Source organism: Arachis ipaensis, chromosome B02 (assembly GCF_000816755.2).
Source record: "Arachis ipaensis cultivar K30076 chromosome B02, Araip1.1, whole genome shotgun sequence".
Taxonomy (NCBI): Eukaryota; Viridiplantae; Streptophyta; class Magnoliopsida; order Fabales; family Fabaceae; genus Arachis; species Arachis ipaensis.
The window spans coordinates 104,278,291-104,297,142 of record NC_029786.2 but is presented as its reverse complement, the minus strand read 5'-3'; the positions used below and the strand labels follow the sequence as shown (position 1 = coordinate 104,297,142).

Sequence of the window (18,852 nt, the reverse complement as noted above, 5' to 3'; positions counted from 1 at the left end):
ACCCTCCAATTAGGGAATCTATTAATAAAACCCATGTATACATTTCTTATGTTTCCTAATTTTCCATTTCATCACCTTTTTTTTTTTTAACTTGCAGAAATGGATCAAATATAAGGGGATATTTTGCATGGTCCTTTTTAGATTTATTTGAGTTATTGGATGGTTACAAAGTAAGCTATGGCCTATATTACGTCGATAGAAATGATCCGGAATTGAAGAGATATCCAAAACTCTCTGCAAAATGGTTTAATTGGTTCTTGAGAGGTAGAAGAAGCACTTCTATAGTTGGAGCTATGAAGCTTGTAAAGGATCCTTCTCATATTTCTATTTGACACTTCTTTGATGAGTAGGTTGTTTAATTTTTTAGCACTAGAGCTTAATGTGGGAATGTATTGTAGAAGTAGAAACCTTTAGCATAATAATTTTTCATTTCTACATTGTATCACAAATGTTGTTGTCAAATACTGATTAAAGCTGTCACCAAAATAATATAATGATAAAAGTGGAAGAATAATATTTAAAGTTGTTATTGGTCCCATAAATGTATCGTTATATTTATGTTCTTTATCTTATAAATACGAAATGGAATCTTAAACATACCAGGTTCTTTTGTACCTTCACTAGTGCTCTAAATCCAAAGTTGAAAATTCATATACCAGACCATTTAATAAAACATATTAAACTCTCTACTAAAGGGTAAGATAACATCAAAATGTGCCTGTAATAACTTGATAAAGATGAAAATGTTGGAGACCAAAATTAATCGAAATCATTGAACCAGATGCCCCACTTCTAGTGCTGGTGCAGTGTGATTTGGCCAAGGCTATGTTCACTTTTTGTCTTTTTTCTTTTCTTATGTTGCTGTTTAGCAAAGATAAATTGGTTAATTGAGTTAACAGTAATAATATATATAAGCAGTTTTATGTTGAAGTTATCTTTTGAAAAGTTAGAAGATGCATGCATTGTAGTATGTGACAAAATACTAGTGGATTCACACTATATTTTATCTGCTAATAAAAAGAGAGGTGAACAATTTTTTATGGTATAGAGAAGCGCTAATGGTAGGTGGGTTGGTAAATAAATGTACAAGTGGATATTGTTAAACATTTTCCACCTAATGATCCTTTGTACAGGGCATTTAAAAAATGGAAAGTTGAAGACCAAAGGCACCGAAAGCATCTCACAGACTTTGGAGAAAGACAACAAGAAGCTTCACATGAACCTTGTCATGAAGACCAAAGGCCAAAAAAGCATATGAAGACAACATAAATTATTATTGGTTAATTATAATAATCTCAGCCTGCAACACATTACAATAATACTTCACTTAACTGCTACCACTTCCATACTCTGTGTCTTTGTAAGAGAATTCTGAGTTTGGAGTGCAAACAGAAACTGCTTCCCTTTCCTTACCTTTCTTACTTTCTTGCTCTTGTGAGCATGGCTGCTGAACTTGTTGGAGGAGCTTTTCTCTCTTCTTTTCTCAGTGTTCTTTTTGACAGGCTGTCTGATCCTGAGATCATCAACATGATGCGAGGAAAGAAGGTTGACCAGAAGCTGCTTCAAAGGCTGGAGAACATTCTGAATGTGGTTGAAGCTGTGCTGAATGATGCTGAGAAGAAACAGATCACTGACCCTGCTGTCAAGAGGTGGCTTGAAAATCTCCAAGATGCTGTCTATGATGCTGATGACTTGCTGGATGAAGTCACCACCAAAGCTGCCACCCAGAAGGATCCACCAGGTAACTTCCTATCTCGCTTTCTGAATTTGCAAGATAGGGAGATGGTTACTAGGATTGAAGAAATCATTGCTAGACTAGAAGATATTGCAAAACACAAAGATATCCTTCGTCTAGAAAAGATTGCACCCAAGAACATGTCCGGGAGGATTCCATCAACCTCTTTGGTTAAAAAATCTGATATATTTGTTGGCAGGGAAAAAGAGAGGGATACCATAGTGAAATTGTTGTTAGATGATAGTAACAATGGTGAACTGTCTGTGATTCCCATCGTGGGCATGGGTGGGATAGGAAAAACTACCTTGGCTAAATTGGTTTATAATGATGAAAAAGTGCAGCAAAAATTTCATGTCAAGGCTTGGGTTTGTGTTGGGGAGGAATTTGATGTTCTTATGGTGACAAAGGCCGTGATAGAGAAAACTTGTAGTCCTTGTAACTCAAATGATTTAGATACAGTTCAAAATCATTTGAAGAATGCGCTAGTGGGGAAGAACTTCTTGGTTGTTCTGGATGATGTATGGAGTAGTAATCGTGAGGGTTGGGAAAGTTTTCTAATTCCTTTTGAATGTGGAAGTGAAGGTGGGAAGATTCTTGTGACAAGCCGTCTTGATACAGTTGCTTCTATGGTGAAAACTAAACATAATGAAGCTCACAATTTGAGTCTGTTGGATGAAGAAGAATGCTGGTTAGTGTTTGCAAATCGTGCATGGGATCCTGCTGAGTCCCAAGGCTGTTCAGCTTTAGTAGAAATTGGTAGAAAAATTGTAGAAAAATGTAAAGGATTACCTTTGGCAGCTCAAACCCTTGGAGGGTTATTGCGAGGGGAAGATAGTGAAAAGGTTTGGAATGATGTTTTAAATAGTGAAATTTGGGAATTTTCTGAGGAGAAATGCGGGGTTCTTCCAGCATTGTGGATTAGTTATTACCACCTTCCTTCATATTTAAAACGTTGTTTTGTTTATTGTTCTTTGTATCCGAAGGACTTTGAATTTGATAGACATAATTTGATGCTATTGTGGATGGCAGAGGGTCTTTTGCAGCTACCAAAAAGTGGAAGCACTTTAGAAGAAGTTGGTTATGGATATTTTGATGATTTGGTTTTGAGATCCTTTTTTCAACATGCTAACTCTAATGAGAATTCATTTGTGATGCATGATCTCATGCATGATTTAGCAACATTCTATGGTGGAAAGTTCTTTTCTAGAGCCTTCGGACTCAAGAATGCGGCCAAACATGATGCCAAAACTCGTCATTTGTCATATGATCTCATCGACGAGGATTCAATCCCAAAGATATGGGAAGCATGTTGTAGTTTAAAACATGCAAGGACATTGTTGAAAACCAGTTTGAGTGCATATGAAACATTCCCAGATGAAAGAATTGATTCTAGTCACTTACTAGAGCAATTAAAGTGCTTGCGAGTTTTGTCATTTAAATTCTTTTGTTATGAGGGAGACTTGTTGCATGATTCAATTGGTGAATTGATCCATTTGCGTTATTTGGATCTCTCTGGCCAACCTGTCATGATGTTGCCTGAATCATTGAGTAATTTGTACAATTTACAAACGTTGAAGTTGAGAGATTGCAGTAACCTTAAAAAACTTCCCATCAACGTGCAAGATCTTGTAAATTTGCGCCATCTTGATGTTCATGGCACTGATTTGGAAGATATGCCAAAGGGGATGAACAAGTTAAAAGATTTGCAGTTTTTAAGTGACTATGTTGTGGGGAAGAATGAAGAGAATGGGATTGGAGAATTGGGAGAGCTAGCAAATCTTCATGGGACATTTTATATCCAGAAATTAGAGAATGTAATCAGTAGTGTTGCAGCCTCGGATGCAAGGATGGATGAGAAGATTCACCTCAATGATTTATCTTTGAAGTGGTCATCAGGTGAAGATAGTGATATTGATGATTCCCAAGTTGAAAAGGATGTACTTGACAAATTAAGGCCTCACAAAGGCCTAAAAAAGCTAAAGATCGAGGGGTTCAGGGGTACGATGCTTCCGGATTGGGTAGCGCACTCTTTCTACAACAACATGACTTTCTTGGAGCTGAGGGGATGCAAGAATTGTTGGATGGTTCCTTCTCTTGGACAGTTACCCTCTCTAATGGAATTGAGGCTTGATGGATTTGATATGGTGAAGATCATTGGTGCTGAGTTTTATAAGAGTGACAGAACTCATCATCATCATCATCAGCAGACACCCTTTAGATCCCTTAAATATCTGTTTATTTCTCATATGCGTTGGTGGGAGGCATGGGAGTCATTAGAATGTGATGATGCACCATTTCCTCAACTTAAGCAACTTAGCATATGGGAGTGTCCTAAGTTAAGAGGTGATTTGCCTGCTTTCCTTCCGTCTTTGAAATCACTATACATTGAAGATTGTGAGCAGCTTGGTTGTTATCTGCCAAGAGCTTCCATCATAAGGGAACTAAGAATATATGGCAAACAGGAAGCAAGAATGCAGGACCTACCACTTTCACTGCAACAACTATCAATTGAAGGAAACCAGCTTGTGGAGTCTGTTTTTGAGGCCATGACCCGCACCCAACCAACCTCTATCACAGGGTTATGGATCTCAAACTGCTCATCAGCCATATCATTTCCAGGGAATTCTTTGCCTTCTTCATTGAAAGAGCTGGGGATCATGAATTGCAAGAATATGGAGTTCCCAATGCAACAACAGCATCATCATGAGTCACTAGTTAAATTAACAATAGAAAACAGTTGTGTTTCACTTACATCCATGGTGTTGGAAGCTTTCCCGAATCTGACATCTATCACAATCAAAAGATGTGAAAATTTGAGATCTCTTGAGGTGGTGCCACAGTCACAGTCCCTCGAAATATTATCAATTGAAGGCTGCCCTAAGATGGAGAACATAGCAGGGGAAAGGCTTCCTGCCTCTTTAAGGTTTCTCTTCATCCGTGAATGTCCACTGTTGGGTGAAAGCATAAAGAGGAAGGACCTCTGCATTTGGCCTACTATTTCCCACCTCAACCACATTTGCGTTGATGGGAGACAGATTTCATGATGACTCAACATCTTAAAACAGGTACAGAATCAACTTTTATCATCTATATTTCATTCTTAACCTTAGGAATCATCATTCTTTATCTTATTTACCACTTGGTCAAGCCACAATATAAGAATGCTGCACTGACAAGTTGCATGAATTAAGTATCTTGGTTTTTCACACAACTTTGTTTCTTCAGCTTGCTTTCTTCAAGTTTCATTACTTAAAACAAATTTCATCTGATGTTATTGCAGATTATGTCATTTGGTGGGAAAAAAAGAGAGACGATTTTCACAATGACAAGCCTCAACACATTCATTGGGTTCTCTATTATGGTACTGCAAAGCAAACATCAAGATAAAACTCTTTCAGCATGTTGGTTCTACAAGGCAAAACAATATCAATGGACTAAGCATGCTTTAAGAAAGATCTTGTAAATACAAAACCGAATCTTCTCTTTTGACACTGTTAATCACCACTCTACTCAATGAGCATGCTTAAAGAAAGATCTTGTAGAATAATTGAGTTATTTGTTTCAATTTTCTTAATGCAGAAGATCTTTCAAGTTTTGGATGTAGTAATTCTTTGCTGGTTGAGTACATCGACAAGGAGCTATACATATATAGTTGAAAGCTGGACCACTCTTAGAGGTATAATCCTACACTGCATTACTCTTTTGACTCATAACATTTCTTGTAGAATATACCTTCTCATACACCTTTTTAACCGTTGTGAATAAAGATATTGCTTTTGCTACGTTGAAATGTGTACAACCATCACGTGCGCATGGTCTGGCCTATTTTAATAAGATCATAAACAAATAAGCACAGGCATTAAATTTATCTTGTGTCCTTTACCAATTTCCCACAAAACTCTTAGATTATTGTTGTTATTGGGTGTTTTTTATTTTTACTTTTATGATAGCTGGGTAAAACATGGTTATTTAGAGCAAGTAATGCTGAAAGCTAGGGCTGAATGGCTGATACAGTGGCCAATATAATGAAAGAAATGAATTCTGAGCCATGTCTGAGTAAGTTTTTAGTTTTGAGTACTGCTATATGGTTGTTTCTGTTATTTTATCAGAAGTTGTTGTTTAGCCCATAAGTATGTGTGAGAAGTATTGAGCAAGTGGCATGTCTTATAAGCAGAAACAAATGGCCATAATTTTTTTTCTTTTTCTTTTTTTTTTTTATGTCAGAGTGAGAGTTTAGGGATTTTGGCCATAATGTTATATATAAACTACATACAGCATAGACTTGCTTTATTCTAATTCTAAGTGCAAATGCAATGTTTAGAAGTGATGGTTCTAGTTGAACTTGAGAAGGGGGGGTTGAATCAAGTTGGCTTAAAACTTAAGGTTTCAAACTCTGTTTTTGCTGTTGCTTGAGTTGCAGGAGATTATTTGAAATTATCTCATACGCAGAACATTAAAAGTGCATAGAAGAGGAGAAAGAGGCCAGCATGTATCCTAGTTCGGATTCTCAGTGCCATGAATCCTACATCCAGTCTTTACCACAAACCATGGTGGAATTTTCACTATAATACTCAGGTTACATACACCAATACTATTGAATTACTTCCTAATTCAACTAGTATCTACCCCTAAGCTTTCTTCACCAAAGCTTAGCAACCCCAAAATGCTATCCCAACTTGGAAGGGAAATCTACACAGATTCAATTCTCACCAAGTGCTAACCCAACTTGGCAAGGGGAACTAATCCTAGTTCATAAACCCAAATTACATCAGAAAAACATTGGCTATTTTGCATCACTCTTGCCTTTTCTCTCTTGACTTTTGATCCTCACATAATTGCCTTTTTCAAAACAGAAAATAACGCAAGACAGCCATAACAAAAAATCAGAATTAAGCTTGAGTAGAAGAAAGAGATTTCAGCTCTGTGTTAGAGATGGTGCTCTGAATGTGTGTGCTCTCTTTCTTGCTTTCAAGTGTTGAAGTGAGGCTTCCTTTATAGAATCAACTTGCTCTACCACTTTGTTCTTCCTTGCCTCTTTCAATTTCTCGTACCATCCACCCGTTGGAGCTGTCTCCTATGGCATGCAGTCCTTTTTCCATCCTGCTCCACTAACGCTGCTTGTTGGAGGGTCTGATCCACCAACCTCTGTTGTCCTTGGAGTTGTTGTCTTCCTTGGCATGCAAAGTGTTTCCATATTTGAGCCATTTCAACTGCTGTCCATAGCTCTGAGTTTTTGTTTTGCTCTTCCAAATTTTACTTGTGATCTTCTGCATTTTTGATTTGCTGATGTCCTTATGTTTTGTTGCTTTACTAGAGCCCCAGCTGTCCTTGATGTTGACAGATGTCCTTGTCTTTCTTTTCCTTTTGCCAAATGCATAACCTTTTATTCTTTGCTGAACGGTGCAATGAGCTTGGCTCTTTTACAATGCTGAAGCACTGGCTGGTCTTAGACTGAAGTAGTGTGGACTTGGTCATATGGGCCTGCCACAATAAAGCACACATTAAATAATATTGGGCTTTCAACCCAATTGAATGTTTGTCATCATTTATTAACCCAAAATCAAACTAGGCTCAACAAGAAGGTTATAATTTTGTAAATTCAAAGATCATCCCTTGAGAATGATGAAATTTGTACCTTCCATTCTTTGCCTTTGTCGTTAATGGTTTTTCTTCTTTTATTCTTATTTCTTTCAGTTACTTTTGCACCATGCCTTGTCTCACACCCAAATCTAAGGCCTTTCATTACCTTTCTTGGTGTTTCTCTTGCTTGCTTGCTCATGGCCCTCGTTGGTTTCGGTATGCCATAGTTTCTGTTGAATTGAGAAACTAACTTTGTGATGGTAAACATTTATGGTCTAGTTTCTAATGTTTGTTTTGGTGCAACAGGAAAAATATTGAAGCAAGTTGGAGTAAGCACAATTTGGAGAGCAAAGGAACCTTGGCAAGAATGATTTCACAAGGCGCGGTCTCTGTATCAATGCGAAAGCAGAATGCATGGAAGACATTATCCTTGTACAAAATCAAAAAAAGAAATGGATGATGTAGAACAGAATTTGTAAGGACAGATAAACCAATCAAAATGCAAAAGAAACACTATCAATGATAAGGATACAGTTGGAGCAGCCTGTCAAAATAGGCAGAAAGTGTACAAACTTTGCAACGTTCAAAGAAAAAGGGGAAGGGAAAACCTTAGTTTTATAATTGATTGATATTGTGCAATCATATTTTTTTTCTCAAGTGTTTTCATGTCTTCATCATTTCATTTTATTAAGGATAGCTGATATGAGTTATTCTATTCATCACAAATAGAGAGCTTAGAAAGTGAGAATCAATTTCTGTTATGAAAAAAAGCTAGAGAGCTAGGATGTGAGAAATTTGTTTTTGTATTTGGCTTGAATTGGTATTTGTAACTTGAATTTGTTTATAGTGAAAAATTCTACCAATTGTTGTGGTGGAAACTGAATGTAGATTCTACTTTGGGATTGAACCAAAATACATCGTAATGTTCATCTTCTCTATTACAGCTTTCATAAAATCCTGAGATAACTTCATAAAATCAGTCTCCTCCTTTTTATTTTACTTTTATTTTTTTTTTGTGTGAACAAATGAAGATGCATTGAGAATCTATCTATCTATTCTTAATATATAAAAGTAGGTACATAGGTTTACCCACATTGCTTCTAAGTTATTTTTCTTCTTCTACTAACACAATGTCAGCACCAACGCTTACTTGGCAAAATTTTAGAATCCACCACTGAAATCTTGCCAAATCAACTTTTATTTTCACATAAAAAAAATACAAAAAACAAATAAAAATTTTGCCAAGTAATTGTTGGGATTATAAATTTATTGTATTGTTTATAACGGTAAGATATAATAAATATAGGAATTGTGAATTCAATGTATTTGTAGGTTACAAATTTATTGTATTGTATTTTTTAGTTTTTCATTTGTATATTTTATTTTTTTGTTGATTTGAAATAATAGTTGATTTGGCAAGGATTGAGTGGTTGATTCTAAAATTTTGCCAAGTAAGCGATATTGCTGACATGGTATTAATAGAAGGAAAGAAATGTCTTACAAGTAATGTAGGTCAACTTATCCATTTACTTTTATATATTAAGAATAGATGGAATTTGAATACTTGTAACGTAAAATTTGTTATGATTAATAATATTATTATGACATTTGTAATATAGATGTTTATTAACTTTAGTGAGTTATTTATAAAAATTAATAAATTAATTGTTGGAGTTATAAATTTATTGCATTGTTTATAACGGTAAGATATAATAAATATAGAAATTGTGAATTCAATGTATTTGTAGGTTATAAATTTAATGTATTGTATTTTTGAGTTTTTTATTTGTATATTTTATTCTTTTGTTGATTTAAAAATAATAATTGATTTGGCAAGAATTAAGTGATTGATTCTAAAGTTTTGCCAAGTAAGCGATATTGCTGACATGATATTAATAAAAAAAAAGAAATGTCTTACAAATAATGTGAATAACTTATCGATCTACTTTTATATATTAAGAATAGATAGATGGAATAATTTCGGTCCATATGGTATACTAAATTTATCTCAAAATGCATACATTTTAGAGTGCTATATAGTTACTGTCTTACTGATAAAGATTTGGTTTGCATTATTGTGGGGTTTGGTCATACACCAAGCAATGCATCATTACATCTTAAAAAACTCATATATACTAGTACTTTTTTGAGATTGTTTTTTAATACGTGGGCTGGGTTATGGTTGACCTAGCCACACACTCACTCACTCACTCACCTCTCGTCGCCCCACACACTCTCACTCACGCACACACACAGACTCGACGGAAAGATAAAAAAAAAAGAAAGAAAAGGGGAAGAGAAAAGAGGGGAGACGCGGAAGAAGGACTGCCACCGTTCTGCCTCGCCGCTGTCGAACTGCTACAGCCGCCGTGCCTTGTCTCTGTCGCCGCTGAGCTTCAACCGCCGCCATGCCAAGTCGTCGTCGCCACTGTTGAGAGAGAAGAGAGAGCTCAGAGAGAGAGAGAGAGAAACAGGATGGGCGAGAGGAGCCGCCGTGAATAGAGGGCTGTTCCGTCACCGCTGTTGCGTAGCCATTCAGGTGAACCTTGGTTGCTACTGGAGCTGTTGGTGCCACCGGAGCTAAATAGTTCCTGTCAATAACCCAAACTATCGCCAGCTCCACTTTGTCAGTGTCCCAATCCAAATTCTGCGCTCATTCGTTCCATTCTACTTCCATCCTCACCTTGGATTTTGGCACTTTGGTTCGGTATCTTCGGTTTCTTAGACCAAGTTGTGAGTAAACTTTACATTTATAATTATTTAATTGTGCATTTATAATTATTTTGACATATATCTATTATGATGTTTGAATTATATTAATTATATTTGCCTTAAACGATTTTAAATTGATTAGAATAATTGATTAATTAGAATTAAATAATTTGCTTTTATGAAGTTTATACTTTCGAAACTATACATGAGACCATATATATTTATTATGAAATTTTGCATTATTCCAAAATGTTTGATTTTACTTGAATATCTGTTTTTGAAGTATTGAAGTATTTGTTGGTACTCAATTACTTTAAAGATTGTGAAATATGTTTGAAATTTCTTATAATTGAAAAAGAGTTCGGATAAGAAAATATTATCTGATTTGATTTGATTCGATACCTTATATATTTAAAAGATCAAAGATTTATTATATTTAAAATTATATGTTTTGAATTGGTTTGGGAGGCTCGTATTAGAAAACTGTAGTTAACGGTGGTTATGACGTTAACTTAGATGCATCTGGCTCAGATCTCAACTAGCAGGGGCGTTGCTAGCCTAACGTGTAGGCCGCACGTTGGATCTGTTATTCCGTACGGACATACTAGAGAAAAGAGCTATAGAGAAAAGGGCTATCCATAGAGGTGGAACCGCCCAAATGTGGACTTTTGATTTGATTTCTGTATGAGAACTCCCTTATTGATTCACTTATGATTATCAATTACTATTTTCTAATTAAAGTTACTTTAATAATAATGTTTATATGGTCTCATGTCGATTATAGGTGTATTGTTTAGAGTTGTAAAACTTACCTTTTTTTCTAAGAACATTTTTCAGGAACAAATACTTAATTATGTGAGACTTTCTATTCAAGAGTAACGATCTGCAATGAGTACCCAGTCTTTGTCGAGTTCCTAGATGTATATGCTCCATATGTCATAGACAGGATTCAAACATTCTTAATTATCTTAATTTTGTTAAAAATGTATAATTATTTATTTTAGAACCTGTATAATATTTATAACTTTCTTATTCAACTTATATTTGAGTCGATTAGGTTTGCTAGGGAACTATTTTCCTGAGCGCCGGTCATGGCTCATTTTGAGCCATTGACAACATGGTTTTCTGGTATATTTTCTCATTGATTTAATATGACATCACATAAATTTTCTTTTTTTTTTTTACGCATCATGTTTGATCTAGTGCATGGAGCCTTGAACCTATAAGAAAACAAAGCTCATGACGATGATGTAGATTGTAAACAGCAAGAAGGGAAGAGGAATGGACATAGTTAGTGACTCAATTTGCGATATGTAATGTGACCTGTCATATAGATATTGTAACATCTCAAGTTTTTTTTTTTTTTTGAAACATTGTACATATACCCCCTAATTTTATGAAAATACCTAAACTACCCTTTACCCATTTTTTCTAAACCCTAACCCTCTCCTAACACACACACACACGTTAACACCAACGCTTCTCACTCTCTGGAACCACAAAGAAGGAAAGAAAAGAGATAGAAAGAAACAGAGGGAGAGGGAGACGGAAGAAGAGAAGAGAGACCGCACGGCAAGGCTTGGTCATGCCGCCGCATCGCTGTCGCGTCATTGTCACAGGGGAGAAAGAGAGATGAGCCCGCACACGAGATTGCGACGGAGAAGAATGGAGATTACCGTCATGCACCGTCATTACCGTCATGCACCGTCCTGCCTCTGGAGCCAATTGGAACCTTTGCCGTCGACTCACACCGTTGCCGTCATTGTCGTCGCTGCGGCAGCAAGCGTGAGGGTCGACCAAGGAGAAATAGGTATGTGGAGGAGGGAGGAGCTGTTACGGCGTCGTCGAGCAACTGCCACCGTCGGAGCTCGCCGTTGAGCCTGCCTGCTTCGCGTTCTGCCCTTGCTCTACTCCGCCGGGGGCTGAGCCCTGCCTCTCCCTGTTCATCAGAGCTTGTGGTGTTGCTGTGGGAGTCGCTGTTAGAGGAGAGGAACTGCCGCCACCGCTGTTCCATTGTGTCCTTCACCGTCGACGTCGGGTGGTCACCGGAGCTGCTGATGCTCCATCCCTTATTTTCTTTTTCTTTGGTAAGACTAATCTTGTTTTGGCCTTGTCTTGCCATAAAGCTCTATTATTGACTCTGTCCTATCCTGCTTGATGTTTATTTCTGTTTTTGCTCAGTTTTTAAACCACCGTAGGCTATTAAATTCGCTGCCATTGTTATCGTGGTTGTTCTATGTTATACTAGGGCTGTTGTTGAGGTTGCTGCAGTGAGAAATCGAAGTTGTTGCTACTACCTCGGTCCGAATTTCGTGTTCTTTCATTCCATTCTACTTCACCCTTCCTCACCTTTTATCTTGGCACTCTGGTTTGGTTTCCTCGGTCCCTTGGGACCAATTTGTGAGTAGGCTTTACATTTATAACCGTTACATTTTTTGGTTTATGCTATTCTGAGTTTTTAATTATATTTACAAAACTATTGTTGAAGAACTTTGATTTGATTAGAATAATTAATTTATTATAATTAAAAAAATATTTTTATGAAGTTTATATCTTAGAAATTTTACATGAGACTATATATATTTGATGAAGTTTTATATTATTTTAGAACATTTGATTTTACTTGAAAATATACTTTTGAAACATTGAAGTATTTGTTAGTACTTATTGACTTTGAAATTGTGAAATGTGTTTGAAATTATTTATGATTGAAGAAGTTATGAGTTGAGAAAATGTTTCTGATGAAAAAGTATTATCTGATTTGATTTGATTTGATTCGATACCTTATATATTTGAAAGATAAAAGATTTGTTGTATTTGAAATTATATGTTTTGAATTGTTTGGGAGGCTCGTATTAGAAAACCGTAGTTAACGGCGGTTATGACGTTAACTTAGATGCATCTAACTCAGACTCCAGCTAGCAGGGGTGTTGCTAGCCTAACGTGTAGGCCACACGTTAGATCTGATATTCCGTTAGGACACACAAGAGGAAAGGGCTACCCATAGAGGTGGAGCCGCCCAAGCCGTGACAAAGTGGTATCAGAGCTTAGGTTTAATCTGTGTAATATGGAGCAAGTGTCCTATGGTAGGATCACAATTGTATAAATAGAAGCGCGCCTATTTGTACAAATTGTGGCACTATCAGAGGCCTATAGGAATGTCATCCTTGTCTTCTGGTTCTTGTCATCACGAGTCATCTGTTGATTCTTGACACCTCTTTCCTCTTCTTTGTACGCAACCTTGAGTTATTATTTGGTAGTTTTTCTTGAACTTGCTTTTGCAATGACTTTAGTTTCGGTTTTGGTTCACGATTCCTGCCTTGTAGCTAGTTCTAATCTTCCTCGTTTTTGTGAATATTTGCTTTAATCTTCTTCATATTCATGTTGTTTTCTATGGTTTCTGATTTCAAGATTTTATCCATTATCTAGAAGATTCGATATGTTTTTGCTGTGAATTATTATCTTATTCCTGTTATAGAATTGTATTTAGATTTGTGGATTATGGATTTACTTAGCTACTGATTGAGACGCTTTGTTCTGGATTTTGATAAAACAAGTTTGTTCTTCTTATGTTGATGATCTTTGAAGTTAACATAATTTTGAACCACTCGTGATTTTTTTCTTTCGAATCAATAAAAAAAAAAACTGTTATTCGGTTGCTCAGGTAGAAGAACTACGTGACAAATGCATGGAGTGTTATTCTTGTTTGCTAGATTGGAATTATAATTTTCTCTGTTTAGGTGTGGCAAATTTTTTATGAAGTGTTAGCTGATTTGAAGATCTTTTCCGATCTGAAAGTTTGATTGAGCTTTTTGTTTGATAATTTGTTCTGCTATGGTTTTCTTTGTTGAACGTGGCTTTTCTTTCAAGGGCACTATTTCTTCTGGGAACCTTCAAGTTCTTCCCTTTTCAATCTTATGATTCCTTTAATTCTAAATTTTTTGGATTTCAACATTGACTCATTTTGCTTATGCTCTGTACTGACAGCGCTTCATATTTTTCATGGTAAGAAAACTCAAAATAGCATGCAAATTATGGGGCATGAATTTTGTGCATAAAAATTTCTGTGTAGTAGTCACTTCTTCAAAACCCGTGCTTTCTTTTTTCTTTTCCTTTTTCGTTTTCCTACTGGTTGATGCTGCTTTGGATTAATACTCTTACCTTGCTGTGAAAAATAACTCAAACCAGTTTAGTTTATTGTGTACTGAATATTGTATTGAATTCTGAAAAAGTTCTTTTTTTTTTCCTCTTTCATTTGTTTTTCAATCATGTTCTGAAATCTAAGATTTTTTTGTTGTTTTTCAACACCCGAGTTGAGCATTGTTTTGAATACCTTTCAAAAGTTTTGAACTTATACTTGTTAGTTAGTTCTCTCTTTTTATGCATTTTATTTGTTTGATTTTTGAATACTGTAATATTATTTATTTTATGGAAAAGTGCTTTGAATGTTCAAGCTTCTTTCCTTTATAGACCTTTGTTTTAATCAATGCAAGTTTTACCCTTGTGCTTCTACAATGCTTTGCTTTCTTGGATTTTCACTGAAGACCCTTTACTCACAAGTTCCTAATTTGTTTACTGATTTTCGGTTGTTTCCTTGTTCCAAATTTACGATTCAAAAAAAAAATATATATTTTGTTTGAAGTTACTTTACCTTGTACAAGTTAACCATGTTCTGATTTGAACCTTGAATTGTTGCATATGTTGGGAGTTCTACTGTTAAGTGTTATGTTAATGGGGGTGCATTGGATAATACTACTATTTATGTTTTTTTTTTTATCGCCATGAATTAATTGGTAAAAAAAAAAAACTTTTTTTCTTTTCTTGTTATTAATTCTTACAACAAAAATATTGACACGAACCACACTTATCATGTCTCATGCCATTCATGTGATACAGTTGCTTTTTGGTTTTTGTATTTTGTGTATATACTTAAATGCTATTCTTGTGAATTTTTTTGGCATAGAGAAGACAAGAACTTTTGACTTAAAATAGAAATTCACCAATAAATCTGTTATACTTTCTAATACATTGAAATTACATCCTTCCCAATTTGTTTTGCCAGGTTTTGTACCTTGATTTTGATAATCTAAGTGATACTTTTACCTCAATTTTATTACAGTATTCTTAATGTTAATTTTGCCATTTTGACTGATTTTTTTATATTTTGATAACAAGATAATAAAATTCAGCATGAGCTAAATGTTTTTTTAAAAGCTACAAGCCTACAATTCGTATATATGAGAACTCAGTACAATGTATATAAAGAGAAGAGTGATGAGTGAATTTCTACTATGATTGCACTCAAAATGTGATTATATGACTAATATTAATAGAGATCATTGGGATTTTTTAAGTAAGAAGTCAATTTCTTTTGTGATTGATTGGACTTATGAGTTTTTTTTATTTGTATGTAGTGATTATTTTTGTGTTTCTTAGTCGGGTTGTAATTTTGTCAAAGACACTGTATAAAAAAAAAGGGGTTCTTTCTTTATGATATATTTTTCAAGATACGACAAGAATTTCGGAGATATATTTTTTTTTTTGTCTTAAAGGACAACGAGGAGATCAATTGCATTTCTTGTCTTGTTTTACATAATCTATTTACTATTTTGAGTTAGGAGATATCAAATTTGTATTGACATAATTATTTAATGTCCAAAGTCATGATAATAATCTCAAAGGTATTTAGTTGAAGGTTTCTATAAAAAAAAAGGGGGAAAAGAAGCATACTAATTTTTGGGATAGTTACCGTTTTCGATTTTTTATGACGGTTAAGTTGCCTATTCTAGAATGTGTTGTATTTTTAATTTGTGTTTTGCTTTGCTTTCTCTGTTGTTGATTTTGTCTTTTTGTTTATGCATATCCTTGCTTGATGGTACACCTAAGTATCCTCTAGGGTTTTTGAGGGAAAATATTTGCATATGACCCCTATTAATCTTCAATTCATAGACCTTTCATCTTTTTGTTTCAACTTGAATTTGTTTGACGTGATAGTATTGATGCTTTTATAATTTCTTTTGAAATATTCGTCTCATATCTTTTCTTCGAGATTGTGAAATGATTTTCTCTTAGTTGTATCTGTTGTAGATGGATATCCTACCTGATTGTGTTCTTAATCATTCTCTTAAATCTTTGTGAACATTACCATCGACTTTAGTGGTCATCTCTTGTGAGCTATGCACTCCTATTCAACTTGAATTTGTTTCGACGTAATACTCTATCTTTCTTTTATCGTTTCTATCGAAATTTCTGGATTCAGATTTCATTGTTAAGACGTGATTAGACTCTCTTTCTAGCACACTTCGTTGTTTCTGAACATCCATGTTTAATTGCGATCTTACACATCCTTTCGAATTCTTGCGAACATCATCTGAGATGCTTGTTCTTCTCTTCCTAAGTTTTGTATTCCTTTGAGTAAACTCGAGATTCTATTGGTTAACGTGTAGTCTCTAGATACAGCGAGCAATACGTTAGTTTTAGGACATGACGATGTCAAGAAGATTATGAAGTAAGAGTATTTTGAGGAGGAAGTTAAGGAGATTTTGGTACAAGTTGAAAAGTTAGTCTTGATATTTGACTTTCGGATTTACTTTGGGAGTGATGGACAAAGAGAAAAGCACCATGTGTGTTTGACTTATCAAGAGAACAAGAGTGTTAAATGTCAACCGCATCTTTTTAACACACACCTATGTTGTAATTTTTGCACCCGATAATACTTCTTTCTCATGTTTGGTAAAAAGGGTAAAACCATATAACATTTTTCATACTGTATCAATTTTCGAGGGCGAAAATTTTTTTAAGGGGGGTAGAATGTAACATCTCAAGTTTTTTTTTTTTTGAAACATTGTACATATACCCCCTAATTTTATGAAAATACCTAAACTACCCTTTACCCATTTTTTCTAAACCCTAACCCTCTCCTAACACACACACACGCTAACACCAACGCTTCTCACTCTCTGGAACCACAAAGAAGGAAAGAAAAGAGATAGAAAGAAACAGAGGGAGAGGGAGACGGAAGAAGAGAAGAGAGGAGGGAGAAGAGAGACCGCACGGCAAGGCTTGGTCATGCCGCCGCATCGCTGTCGCGTCATTGTCACAGGGGAGAAAGAGAGATGAGCCCGCACACGAGATTGCGACGGAGAAGAATGGAGATTACCGTCATGCACCGTCATTACCGTCATGCACCGTCCTGCCTCTGGAGCCAATTGGAACCTTTGCCGTCGACTCACACTGTTGCCGTCATTGTCGTCGCTGCGGCGGCAAGCGTGAGGGTCGACCAAGGAGAAATAGGTATGTGGAGGAGGGAGGAGCTGTTACGGCGTCGTCGAGCAACTGCCACCGTCGGAGCTCGCCGTTGAGCCTGCCTGCTTCGCGTTCTGCCCTTGCTCTGCTCCGCCGGGGGCTGAGCCCTGCCTCTCCCTGTTCATCAGAGCTTGTGGTGTTGCTGTGGGAGTCGCTGTTAGAGGAGAGGAACTGCCGCCACCGCTGTTCCATTGTGTCCTTCACCGTCGACGTCGGGTGGTCACCGGAGCTGCTGATGCTCCATCCCTTATTTTCTTTTTCTTTGGTAAGACTAATCTTGTTTTGGCCTTGTCTTGCCATAAAGCTCTATTATTGACTTTGTCCTATCCTACTTGATGTTTATTTCTGTTTTTGCTCAGTTTTTAAACCACCGTAGGCTATTAAATTCGCTGCCATTATTATCGTGGTTGTTCTATGTTATACTAGGGCTGTTGTTGAGGTTGCTGCAGTGAGAAATCGAAGTTGTTGCTACTACCTCGGTCCGAATTTCGTGCTCTTTCATTCTATTCTACTTCAACCTTCCTCACCTTTTATCTTGGCACTCTGGTTTGGTTTCCTCGGTCCCTTGGGACCAATTTGTGAGTAGGCTTTACATTTATAACCGTTACATTTTTTGGTTTATGCTATTCTGAGTTTTTAATTATATTTACAAAACTATTGTTGAAGAACTTTGATTTGATTAGAATAATTAATTTATTATAATTAAAAAAATATTTTTATGAAGTTTATATCTTAGAAATTTTACATGAGACTATATATATTTGATGAAGTTTTATATTATTTTAGAACATTTGATTTTACTTGAAAATATACTTTTGAAACATTGAAGTATTTGTTAGTACTTATTGACTTTGAAATTGTGAAATGTGTTTGAAATTATTTATGATTGAAGAAGTTATGAGTTGAGAAAATGTTTCTGATGAAAAAGTATTATCTGATTTGATTTGATTTGATTTGATTCGATACCTTATATATTTGAAAGATCAAAGATTTGTTGTATTTGAAATTATATGTTTTGAATTGTTTGGGAGGCTCGTATTAGAAAACCGTAGTTAACGGCAGTTATGACGTTAACTTAGATACATCTAACTCAGACTCCAGCTAGCAGGGGTGTTGCTAGCCTAACGTGTAGGCCACACGTTAGATCTGATATTCCGTTAGGACACACAAGAGGAAAGGGCTACCCATAGAGGTGGAGCCGCCCAAGTGTGGACTTTTGATTTGATTTCTGTATGAGAACCCCCTTATTGATTCACTTATTTATATAAATTATTATCTTCTAACTAAAATTATGTTTATATAGTTTCATGTGAATTATAGATGTACTGTCTAGTCACTGGGTTGCAAAACTCACTCCGTTTTTCTAAAAATATTTTTCAGGAATAAATATTTGATTATGTGAGCCTTTCTATCCAAGAGTAATGATCTGCAATGGGTATCTATTTGTTGTTGAGTTCTTAGATGTCATCTGCTCCATATGTCACAGGCAGGATCCACCCATATTTATTTTATTTTATTTT

General features: G+C 35.6%; 1 protein-coding gene across 11 annotated transcripts in view; it reads left to right on the top strand.

The window, feature by feature from the left end:
• Window positions 1-18,852, top strand: part of LOC107626153 (putative disease resistance RPP13-like protein 1) — a 76,349-nt gene that overhangs the window by 5,080 nt on the left and 52,417 nt on the right. For 4 of the 11 annotated variants that reach the window (XR_002358094.1, XR_002358097.1, XR_002358098.1 and 1 more), the window contains exon 13: window positions 1,503-4,800. Coding sequence is in view for 3 of the 11 variants with exons in the window: in XM_021116475.1 (XP_020972134.1) it covers window positions 1,503-4,779 (3,277 nt within the window). In the remaining 8 variants the exon portion in view is untranslated. Of the gene's footprint in view, window positions 1-1,502; window positions 4,801-5,015; window positions 5,195-5,314; window positions 5,412-7,429; window positions 7,532-7,621; window positions 8,199-18,852 lie in introns of those variants that run through there. The other 7 variants (XR_002358099.1, XR_002358100.1, XR_002358101.1 and 4 more) reach the window with 4 other exon arrangements.